At 43.2% G+C, this 12,239-nt stretch overlaps 1 protein-coding gene across 10 annotated transcripts in view; it reads left to right on the forward strand.

Moving 5' to 3' along the window:
* The window catches only part of KIF21A (kinesin family member 21A), a 94,475-nt gene that overhangs the window by 41,524 nt on the left and 40,712 nt on the right, over window positions 1-12,239 (forward strand). For all 10 annotated transcript variants that reach the window (XM_062638314.1, XM_062638316.1, XM_062638322.1 and 7 more), the window contains 4 exons: window positions 7,251-7,446; window positions 8,209-8,398; window positions 9,113-9,176; window positions 9,948-10,151. In XM_062638314.1, coding sequence (XP_062494298.1) covers window positions 7,251-7,446; window positions 8,209-8,398; window positions 9,113-9,176; window positions 9,948-10,151 — 654 coding nt within the window. The remainder of the gene's footprint in view (window positions 1-7,250; window positions 7,447-8,208; window positions 8,399-9,112; window positions 9,177-9,947; window positions 10,152-12,239) is intronic.

Raw genomic sequence — 12,239 nt, forward strand, 5'->3', positions numbered from 1 at the left:
TTTTAATAAATGTGCATTTATTTTCCTTTCTGGGAAATCATATTGTTAGATTTCTGTTAGTGTGTTCCTCAGCTTTCCAAATTTCACCCTAGGTATCACAGTCCACATAATTTTTTCTTTGCAAATTCTTAAAAAGGTTTTCTAGTAGAGAGGCAGGTTAGATTGCAGTGAATCCCAAGTTAACAATGATGCATTGTATCACTGCACTATTATCACCATAATTCTGATTTTTAAATATAATGCTGAAACTGTTCTGACGTAGCATTTAAATGTTAATGTTTCTTGAATTATCCAAGTGGGAATATGGAGTATTGGTTGTTTTAGAAAAATTAAAACTTTCATAACTTCCAACCCTAGTTTATTATGCAATTCAGAAGGGAAGGTAGATTTCAAGTCCCTCACTTTTAAAGACGGACACCTAACAGAACCAGTCCTCTGATGTTTAGGAAGATAATACTGTTCTCAAATGAAAGCACAAGTAGTTCCTGGTATTAAAGATTTGTTCTTAATCTTTCATATTCTTATCTTGAACTAAGCTCTGCAGAATTGATGCAAGTATGCTGGAGGTCTGAGGAAGACATGCTGAAACTGAATCTTCCTTGTATCCTCAGGCTAATTACCCTTTGCGATTTAGTTTCCAATGTGCATGGTGAAGGTAATTGTTTGTCTCACAAAGAATTGCAGGGATTAATTTGTTTGCCTCAGTCTGAAACTGCAAAAAGTGAGGATCAGAATACTGTCTGCCAAATGCAGATACTGCCCCACTGCCCTGGAGACAGTGCACTCTTCCTACAGCAACAATCTAAACCTTAACATAAATAAGCAAATTCCTCTGAAGCCTGGAGGAGAGTACTCAGTCCATCAGACATAGGTGTTTTCCCCTGCCTGTTGAGAATTTAGGCCATGTAGGCACATTCAGGGTATGATCTACAGCTGAAACTCTGGTTCTGACTCCTCTAAGCTGTTCTTATCTGATGTGGAATGAGTGTGCTCCAGGGAGCGAGGGAAGAGCCCCCAGTTCCTCCATGTGCCTGTTAAATGATGAAACCACTTTGTTGGAATGAGAACTCTTTTGCCTTTTACTGCTTTCATCACACTGGTTCTTGCTGGTCTGTCTGCTCAGTCTTTCATTTGGAGCATGTTCTCACCCTGCATGTCCCATGACAGGAAGGTTGTAGGGTGTTGTAGAAACTCAAAGATAAGACAATTGTTCATAGCCCTCTTGGGCCTAGAGCTCAGGTCCCGTGGCTTTTTGTGGAAGTGCTCTAAGCCATGGTGTTATGAAATGTGAATAAATACAGTTATATCCAGGTTTTCTAAGGATAAGTACTAGCTTTTGGGTTTCTGTTGGAGATTAAGAGATAATTTGCAGTGGAGGATTCAGACAGTTTGGACCTCTGTAGAACCTGAGGTAGACAGTAGATAGCTGAGGCAGTTTGCACATGCATGGACAGCGAAGATGAGTGTTTAGGCAGCTTTCAGATTATGTAGGTAGGCACCTCAGGAATTAGAGTAGGCAGCCCTGACAACTGCATGGTCCGCATCACTATTTAGGACTTCAGGTTGATAATCCTAAATCTCAGTTTATGTATGATTAGGTAAACTGAGTATAATTTTAAAAACGCTCATAGAAACGCCAATTAATTGCATTTACAATTTTACATGTAGAACAACTAATGATCTAGCATTTCCTATGCTAGGGTGATATAAGATGAAACAGTGCTGAACTCTGAGGTTAACAGTCTTCTCCTGTGAGCTAGTGTCGTGGTTTAAACCCAGTCAGGTAACTCATTCACTCACTTCCCCCCCTTTCTTGCCCTCCCCCTGCTCTCGGAGGGACGGAGAGGAGAATCGAAAAGAATGCAACTCCCACGGGTTGAGATAAGAACAGTTTAGTAACTAAGGTATAACACAAATCACTACTGCTACCACCAATGATAATAATGATAAAGGAAATAACAAGGGAAGAGAATACATCATCTCACCACCAGCCGACCGATAACTCGCCCCCCCCAGCCCGACCAAGCTCCGACCGATACCTCCTCCAACCCTGCAGTCTCCCAGCCCTTCCGGCTAACTCCCAGTTACATCCTGGGCATGACGTGCTGTGGTATGGAATACCTCTTTGGTCAGTTTGGGTCAGGTGTTCTGTCTCTGCTTCCTCCTGGCCTCCCCTCCTCCCTGGCAGAGCATGAGGCTCACAAAGTCCTTGGCCAAACCTAAACATCACTATCAGCTCTGTTCCCAAGCTGAAAGTCAAAACACTGCACTGCACCAGCTACCAAGAAGGGGAAAAATGAGTGCTACTGCTGAACCCAGGACATTATCCACCCCTTATTCCATACCATTCACGTCATGCTCAGATCCCACATTTTCAATATACCATCACTCTTATCTAAGTGCATGGACCAGTAGCTATAAAGCTGCTGAATCCATCTGGTCCATGATGTCAGGCTCCATCTCTTGTAACAGTCTTCCAGAGCAGGAGAGACTGTGTGCAGTGTTCACACTCGTGAATAACCTGGGCAATAGTGTCCATTGCTAAGTCCACCCCTCGATCATGAGTCCATCTCTATGTTGCATCTCTGCTCTGATGGCCTGAAGTGCCATGGGCCCACCAGGCTTAAAATAATTCACTGTCCCCTTCAGCAGTTTCTGCAGCTTGTTGCTGGGGACTCCATACAGCTGCCTTCCATCTCCAATGCTTCCAAAGCACTGGAGGGGCCCAGTGGACTAGATACTTGCCCATACTGTCCCACACACCCTGCCACTCATGACTGTCCAGCTTTGGGGAAAATCTCTTGGTCACCCTATATCGTTGTCTAACCCCAGACAAGGCCCAAACCTGACTCTGCTTAACTTTTGAGATCAGACAAAATGGTTGTGGGTAGAACACAGTCTGTGTGTGTGCCAACATGCTGATCCCCACCACAATCAGCAGGCATGTCCCAAGGATACCCAAAGGCCATTCAAAACCTTCAGAACTCTCAGTTGATGCTGCTGTACTTGTCACTGGGGCTGGTGCAGCTGCTGTACTTGTCACTGGGGCTGGTGTAGCTGCTGTGCTTGCCGGCTCTCCCACCGCCAGCTTCTCTTTTCCTGAGTCCAGCTCTTCCTCCTCTGCCTTGCTGGGAAATGCTGCCTGGTCTCCTGCATCCTCCTGGGGCTCGGCGGGCGGCTTCCGGGGAATGCTCTCGGCCGTCGCGGGGCTGGGCTCGGCCGCGGGGCTGGGCTCCTCCGCGGGGCTCGGCTTCTCCGCTGCCTTCTCCCGCTGCTCGGCAGCCCCTTCTTTCTGCTCCTCGACCGCCCCGACCTCCTCCACCGGCAGCCGTCCCCTCGCGGCCTCCGGCCCCGCTCCCGCCGCCGCTTGCTCCCCGGGGCCGCTCTCCCGGGCCGGTTCAGCAGCCGCCGACTCCCGGGGCCGCTCCCCCTCAGCTCCCCGCAGCCTCACGAAGATGGAGAGTAGGGTGAGGGCCAGGGCGGTGAAGAGCAGCCGGACGGCCAGGTACAAGTCCACGGCCACGTCCGTCCCGCCCTGCTGCTGGAGCCCGCCCGTATTACAAGCCATTGCCATAAAGCACAGTGAGACAAGAACCTTAGCCCAAGCCCCACACTTGATAAACACTATCACAGCAAATACCGGCTCTACGTAAGTTACAACATTCTGAAGCTGTGAGATCAAGCAAAACAACTCTGAGAGCCAATAAATCAGCATTGTGACGAGTGACTATTAATCCGGTCAGATCTGTTGTTATCTCAACCCTTCGTGCCCCACGTTGGGCGCCAAAAGAACTGTCGTGGTTTAAACCCAGTCAGGTAACTCGTTCACTCACTTCCCCCCCTTTCTTGCCCTCCCCCTGCTCTCGGAGGGACGGAGAGGAGAATCGAAAAGAATGCAACTCCCACGGGTTGAGATAAGAACAGTTTAGTAACTAAGGTATAACACAAATCACTACTGCTACCACCAATGATAATAATGATAAAGGAAATAACAAGGGAAGAGAATACATCATCTCACCACCAGCCGACCGATAACTCGCCCCCCCCCCAGCCCGACCAAGCTCCGACCGATACCTCCTCCAACCCTGCAGTCTCCCAGCCCTTCCGGCTAACTCCCAGTTACATCCTGGGCATGACGTGCTGTGGTATGGAATACCTCTTTGGTCAGTTTGGGTCAGGTGTTCTGTCTCTGCTTCCTCCTGGCCTCCCCTCCTCCCTGGCAGAGCATGAGGCTCACAAAGTCCTTGGCCAAACCTAAACATCACTATCAGCTCTGTTCCCAAGCTGAAAGTCAAAACACTGCACTGCACCAGCTACCAAGAAGGGGAAAAATGAGTGCTACTGCTGAACCCAGGACAGCTAGATTGAGGAATATTTTCAGAAATATTATGAAGTCACTACTATCCTTCTTTCGCCTTCTGCCTGAAGGCCTGTTAGCCTCTCTCTAGTCCTTTTGTTCCTAATCATAGAATCATAGAATAGTTAAGGTTGGAAAGGACCTTAAGATCATTCAGTTCCAACCCCCCTGCCATGGGCAGGGACACCTCACACTAAACCATTTCACCCAAGGCTCTGTCCAACCTGGCCTTAAACACTGCCAGGGATGGAGCATTCACAACTTCTCTGGGCAGCCCATTCCAGTGCCTCACCACCCTTACAGTAAAGAACTTCTTCCTTATATCCAATCTAAGCCTCCCCTGTTTAAGTTTCAACCCGTTACCCCTTGTCCTATCACTACAGTCCCTAATAAAGAGTCCCTCCCCAGCATCGTTGTAGGCCCCCTTCAGATACTGGAAGGCTGCTATGAGGTCTCCACGCAGCCTTCTCTCCTCCAGACCGAACAGCCCCAATTTTCTCAGCCCGTCTTCATACGGGAGGTGCTCCAGTCCCCTTGTGGCGTTTCACGACGTGGACTGAAGTTGATGAGGAAACTCAAATCCTAATTGAGACTCAAATCCAGCTTTATTGCAATCAAGCCCTTTTTATCCTCCTGTTTGGTACTTTCCCAACCTGCACAAACATGCCATGTTCGATCTCATTGGCCCCTGTAAAAACCTCCAGGTAAATAGTCCAATCACAATGCTGCAGACCTTCTCACAACCCCTACATCCTGTGGCCTCCAACTGAGATTCCTGCCACAACAGCATCCTGGCCCATCCTCCCAAGGTTTGCTTTTCAGCCTTCCCTGCCCTTCAGTGCTCCAACTCATCGCCCCAGGGCTTGTCAAGCACCAAGGCCTCAGAGGTCATTCCCAAACTCTTTTTCATGCAAATATTATTGCCTTCACTCCCCACATGCCCCATCACCCTCATGTCCCTCCCCTGGACTTGTTCCAACAGTTCCATGTCTTTTTCATGTTGAGGACACCAGAACTGCACACAATACTCCAGGTGAGGTCTCACAAGAGCAGAGTAGAGGGGCAGGATCACCTCCTTCGACCTGCTGGTCACACTCGTTTTGATGCAGCCCAGGATACGGTTGGCTTTCTGGGCTGCAAGCGCACACTGAAGCCGGCTCATGTTCATTGGATGGCATTCCTTCCCTCCAGCGTATCAACCGAACCACACAGCTTGGTGTCATCGGCAAACTTGCTGAGGGCGCACTCAATCCCACTGTCCATGTCATCAGCAAAGGTGGTGAACAAGACCAGTCCCAACACAGTCCCTGAGGGACACCACTCGTTACTGGTCTCCAGCTGGACATTGAGCCATTGACCACAACTCTTTGCGTGCGACCATCCAGCCAGTTCTTTATCCACCGAGTGGTCCATCCATCAAATTGATGTCTCTCCAATTTAGAGACAAGGATGTTGTGTGGGACAGTGTCGAACGCTTTGCACAAGTCCAGGTAGATGACGTCAGCTGCTCTACCCCTGTCCCTCAGTTCTGTAGCCCCATCATAGAAGGCCACCAAATTGGTCAGGCAGGATTTCCCCTTGGTGAAGCCATGCTGGCTGTCACCAAGCACCTTGTTGATTTTCATGTGCCTTAGCATGCCTGCCAGGAGAATCTGCCCCAAGATTTTGCCAGGCACAGAGGTGAGACTGACTGGTCTGTAATTCCCCGGGTCATCCATTTTCCCCTTCTTGAAAATGGGGGTTATATTTCCCTTTTTCCAGTCATTGGGAACTTCACCTGACTGCCATGATTTCTCAAATATGATGGCCAGCGGCTTTGCAGCTTCATTTGCCAGCTCCTTCAGGACCCGCGGATGGATTTCATCAGGTCCCATGGACTTGTGCACGTTCAGGTTCTTAAGATGGTCTCGAACCAGTTCCTCTCCTACAATGGGCCCAAGGTCTTCATTCTCACAGTCCCTGCATCTGCCTTCCCAGACTTGGGTGGTGTGGTCAGAGCATTTACCAGTGAAGACTGAAGCAAAAAAGCCATTCAGAACCTCAGCCTTTTCCAAATCCTGTGTAGCCAGTTCTCCCGAGAGCTTCCTGAGGGGGCCCACATTGTTCCTAGTCTGTCTTTTATTTGCAGTGTACCTCTAGAATCTCTTCCTGTTATCTTTCACATCCCTAGCCAAGTTTAATTCTGACTGGGCCTTAGCTTTCCTAACCTGATCCCTAGCTTCCTGGACAACATCCCTGTCCTCTTCCCATGCCAGCTGTCCTTGCTTCCACTGTTTATAAGCCTCTTTTTTCATTTGAATTTTCCTCAGGAGCTCCTTATCCATCCAAGGAGGTCTCCTGGCCCTCCTGCTGCACTTCCTTCTGGTTGGGATGCAACACTCCTGAGCTTGCAGCAGGTGATCCTTGAATATCAACCAACAGTCTTGGGCCCCTCTGCCCTCTAGGGCTGTATCCTATGGAACTTTCCGAAGCAGGTTTCTGAAGAGGCCAGAGTCTGCTCTTTTGAAGTCCAGGGCAGTGAACTTGCTGCACTCTCTTCTCACTGCCCTGAGGATCTCAAACTCAACCATCTCATGATTGCTACAACTAACGCTGTCCTGGAGCATCATATTTCCAACCAGACCTTCCCTGTTGATGAGCACGAGGTCAAGTATGGCACCTCTCTTTGTTGGCTCTTCTACTACTTGTAAAAGGAAGCTGTTTTCCACACAATTGGGGAACCTTCTGGATTGCTTGTGCTGGGCTATACCGTCATTCCAACAGGTGTCAGGGTGGTTGAAGTCCCCCATGAGAACAAGGGCCTGCAAGTGTGGGGCTGTTCGTATTTGTCTATAGAACGCTTCACCCACAGGGTCCTGATGTGTAATGCTGACCTATACTTCTATTGTTCCAGTCAAACACTGATGATAGCATGTGTGAGCCCTTCAGATCGAGATTTCATGGAAACCTTGAACACATTAAAGTATGCCAATCGGGCACGGAACATCAAGAACAAGGTGGTGGTTAATCAGGATAGAGCTAGTCAACAAATAAATGCTTTGCGCAGTGAGATTACACGGCTACAGATGGAACTCATGGAATACAAAACAGTAAGTTTATCCTATTAGGATTTTTCCTTTAAAATGCTTGTAGCTCTACAGCTTGTTTTTCTTTTGGCTACTTCTACTTCATACATTAAAAAAATTTGAATAGCAACCCAAACTTAAACAACATTTTGAATTCCTTTGATCACTGTATGCTTTTAGAAAATTTATATAGAATTCCCAAAGGAAAGGTAGACCAATGGAATGCCAGTGATGTCAACAAATGCTGCATGTTCGTTACCCTTTGAAGGCAAAAATTGAGCTTGTGCACATTAATGAGAAATAGTCACTTCCAAAGCAGAATTGACCAGTTTATTTGTTACATAAATGAATGTGTCCAGTTACTGCTTCTAAAAAATTACTAGACAGCTCAAACAAGTTGTTTTAAAAATACATGTTAAATTATAAGGCTATCTCCTGCTATCTCCTGCAATTTTGAACAAATAATGTTCTCAGCATTAACTGTGTCAAACAGTGTCATCCTCCTTTGCTATCCATATTCTGATTTGATTAAGAATTGACATATCATTTCTTAATGTCTTCAAGAACTTGTATTTCAGACTAGGACAGGATCCAAAAGTTAATGTGTTGGCCAAACATCAGTGTCTTGGAAAGTATCTATATATCCATTGTTGTAAACTTTTTGAGAGAAACTTATCTTTTGCTATGAGTGTCTATTTGTAATTTCAAGTAATCTGTTGATTGCCTTTAAGATAAAAATTTTTCATGTGTAGGTCAGCTTTTATTAATAAAATGTATTTACTTAAGGGTAAAAGGATTATAGATGAAGATGGCGTTGAAAGCATCAATGACATGTTTCATGAAAATGCAATGCTGCAAACAGAAAACAACAATCTGCGTGTTAGAATTAAAGCAATGCAAGAGACTATTGATGCACTGAGAGCCAGAATAACACAACTTATGAGTGATCAGGCCAACCAAGTCCTAGCCAGAACAGGTATGCTGTGGGTGCATTGGGTATAAACTGCTTCTTAAGTTCATGAACTTAAATTGGTTGTATGTTCTTGCTGTATTGGTCCCTTAGAATGAGGTGATGCCTTTGTTACTGTAATGAAGGACCTGCTTTGGCGTAGATAAGTTCCCATCTGATTCTTTCTTCCTTTTCTGGAGACTTCTATTAGCAGAAATAGTTTGGTAGCCTGATTTGACAATTCATTTGAGACTATGAGCAACATGAAATGTGAAATAACACATTTGGTCAGGAATTATTTACATGCTTAGCTATACATGGAATTAAATAATTTGCTTTGGGTGAGGAGCAGGTCACAGATGGGTGAATGTTGGCTTGCTTTTCACCTCATAGAATAATCAACCTGTTGACTTACCATGACTGCATTGTTCTTCTTACGCATTGTTTGTTAGGTTATTTAGATTTATGTCCATGCATTGTTAAAAGATGCTAATATGGAAAACAAGTAGAAACAGTTACTTGTAATAATCCTGATCATAAGAGACAAAGGAAACAAAAACTTAATGCAGTTTAAGGAGAAATGTCTTTAACAAACCAGGTAAATCTAAACATGTAGCGCACATGACTGTTTCTATTTGCTGGTACCTTGTGCCGAGTAGCTGTATTCAGATGTTTATATGGTTACTGTTCTTTCTCAGTCTTTCTCTTACCCCACTTCCTCTTTCTGTCTGTCCTTCAAAGGAGAAGGAAATGAAGAAATTGGCAACATGATTCATAATTATATCAAGGAAATTGAAGATCTCAGGTATTTGCATAACATGTATTTGAGCAATTTTCATTAACAGAAAACCCCCCAAACAAGCAAACAAATGCTGCACCAAAACAGCTGTTTTCCTGTGTGAGGATTACTTTAGGACAGTGGTCCTTCAGCTTCTAGAACCATCTGGTGTTGTTCTTGGCCACAAAATAATTAAAATGTTAAAAATGAAACTGGCAGTAGAAATGAAAATAACATGTTGCCTAAATAGTGACGATGACTTGATATTGCTGCACAGAGGGCAGCAAAACTTGGAATGATTGTTATAACTTCATAACCTCATATACAAATGATAGTGCTGAGAAATTACTTGTAATGAATTAATGTTAAAAAGAAAAAAACCACATCTGCTTTCTTTCTCAGCCAAAGTATTAAATATTTTAGGTATTTTTATTTCTGTATTTCTTGGAGGTGTATTATGCAAAAAAAAAAAATGTGGCATATTCCCAATTATAAGCTTTTGTGTAATGCGTATAGATATGTAGCATATGCAGATATATATCTCTACATGTAAATGTCTACATAAACACACATATATGTATTCTGTCTAGTTATCTATATTTTACATATATAACCCACTGTGTAAAATGCTCTCAAGGGGTTGACTACACTTGTATTTTGTGAGACTTTACCTTGATTTTCAGTTTTTTTAAACTGAAGGTAATGCATTGCAGTTAGAGATGCTAACGAGTGTGTATCTCATGCATTAGTAATACTTGTGATTCATGGTCTACAATTCTTTTTTCTTCTTTTGTTAAGAGCAAAATTATTAGAAAGTGAAGCAGTGAATGAAAATCTTCGACGCAACTTGTCAAGAGCTTCAACAAGATCCACGTACTTTGGTGGCCCATCAGCATTTTCTGCTTCTATGTTTTCTTCCGAGAAAGAGACAATGGAAATCCTAGATATAGCCAAGAAAGATCTAGAAAAGCTGAAAAAAAAAGAAAGGAAAAAGAAAAAGAGGTGGTGTATGATTTATGATGCTGTTTGTTTTCTCTTTATTAGTAGTTGTTGCTGTGTGGGTTTGGATCCTAAATTGCTGTTCCTTCAAACCCTTCTGTGCATTGAAGTTAGAGGTGTTTTTCTTTTGCATCTTTTCTTCCAGGAAAATATGCAGTATTTGTAGAAGGATGTCTCTGTAATCAGTTTTTCTGATGCACAGTGGTAAAAGCACAGGTGCTCTCCATTGATTTCGATATTTTTAATTTTTTTTAAAAAACATGCCTGAAATTCAACAGAAGTTTAAAAAAAAAACCCAAAATATAATTTTTTTTCTACCATATGTCAAAACTAAAACAGCTTTCTGAAGAAAAGATATTCTGAATAGCTGTGAGTTCTTTGGTAGCTCTTGGAACTGCTTCTTTTCTTTATTTCCTTCTTTTATGAATGTCTTTGGTTTGAGGTTTTCTAATCCTCTGCAACATCATGCTTTGCTGGTCTTTGCCATCCAGCTACTCATACACTAAAATGCTCATCAGCATTGATATAAATGCCTGTTTAGACAGCAGTTAGTACAGCAAGGATCTGTTTGTGTACTCTCAGACTTTGATTCCATTAGAGATCTTACCCTTTTCTTTGAGATTTTCCACACTTCTAATCCATTCATCTTTCTACTAATGACCCTTCAGACTTCAAGTTAAGAGTAAAACTAAAACAGTGTAAGTCTAGAATATAGTTGAAGTATAAAGTAGATTTCAGTTAGTAATTTGAGGACCAATATAAATCCATTCATGGCATGAATGTCTGATACTTGTAGAGAACACTCATTTTAAGAACAAACCAATTCTTCCTTTGCGTATAATTTTTCAGGAAACTCTTACACTTTTATGGGGATTTTGATAGAATTTTATGTCTCGTGTCTGTAGGAACTTGTGGGGAAGGATGGAAGTATTAAATGAAATCAGCAGAATGTTCTGGCCTTTCTTCAGCTGAAACACTTCAGTATATTCTGTAACTGTAAATGCATGAATGAAGAGATTTGATTTTGTATGTTTCAACAAATTCTAGAATTGAACATGCATTTAAACGCGTGCTTAGACAGAGCCCCAGTTGTTAGGTTGGGGCCTGAGTATTATGTGGAAGACAGGATTTCGACCAGTAAACAAGATAAAGTTTACTATGTATGTTAAGTAACATCTCTTATTGTTGGAGGTGATCACTTGGAAAAAAGCAGATAGTAGTTTTACCCTGCATACAGTAGTAAAATGCATGGTGGTTTATTCTAGGGTGTGGTGTTGGTGGTTTTGGTTTGTTTTCTTTTTGTCTTTTCTGAAAGAAGCTTCAATGTCTAGTCACACTTGCTCATACCAGGACAATAATCTTGTGAATGGGACAGCAAAGTGGTCTGATCCAGAAGTAGGACTTACTTACCGTAAGCTATTTTTGAGATCGGCTTTCTATCCTAGTGTTAAACAATAGGAGAACCATAGGAAAAATTAAGTTGAAAAAGACCTTTTGCGGGTCTTCTGTTCTATAGAATGGGCTCACTCTCTTCAAAGTGCTGATAAGGTTTGAATCTATCTACCAGCCCATCTTCGGACTGCTTTGTTATAAATACATATTTAAGGTGCATGTTAGGAGAAAAAGATCCTTAGAAGCTAAGAAATGTTAGAATTTGAGGGATTATGCAAATAGTTTGTCATACTTCATACCTACAGAATGCTTCTAATTAATGAAGTGCAAAGTCTGTGTTCAGGATATATCACTGTGAATTTTTATTGTATTGAAATTTCAGCAATTAGTAATGGGTATGCTGATGTGCTGCAAAGGGAGCATTTATCCTGCAGTTTGGTAGGGATTCTTTGCTCTACTTCTGTCTTCTACAGGCATTTAGCTGCTTTTATTTTCTGGGTTGGTTTTTTTTTTTTTTAGGCTTCCTGTTCTTTTAAAGTTAACTAGTATTTTCCTATTAAAATGGGATTGATAACCCTAGTTACTAGTTTTGCCCTATCTGCTACCTTTCTCTGTTTCCTGGTTATGGGTCTGTACTATAAAAGGTCCATAATTCTAGATATGTGCAACTTATCTAAACCGTTGTGAGCTAGCTTGAAG

This window comes from Pezoporus occidentalis, unplaced genomic scaffold (genome assembly GCF_034315485.1).
Source record: "Pezoporus occidentalis ecotype Australia unplaced genomic scaffold, CSIRO_AGI_Poc_V1 ctg56, whole genome shotgun sequence".
Lineage (NCBI taxonomy): Eukaryota > Metazoa > Chordata > Aves > Psittaciformes > Psittacidae > Pezoporus > Pezoporus occidentalis.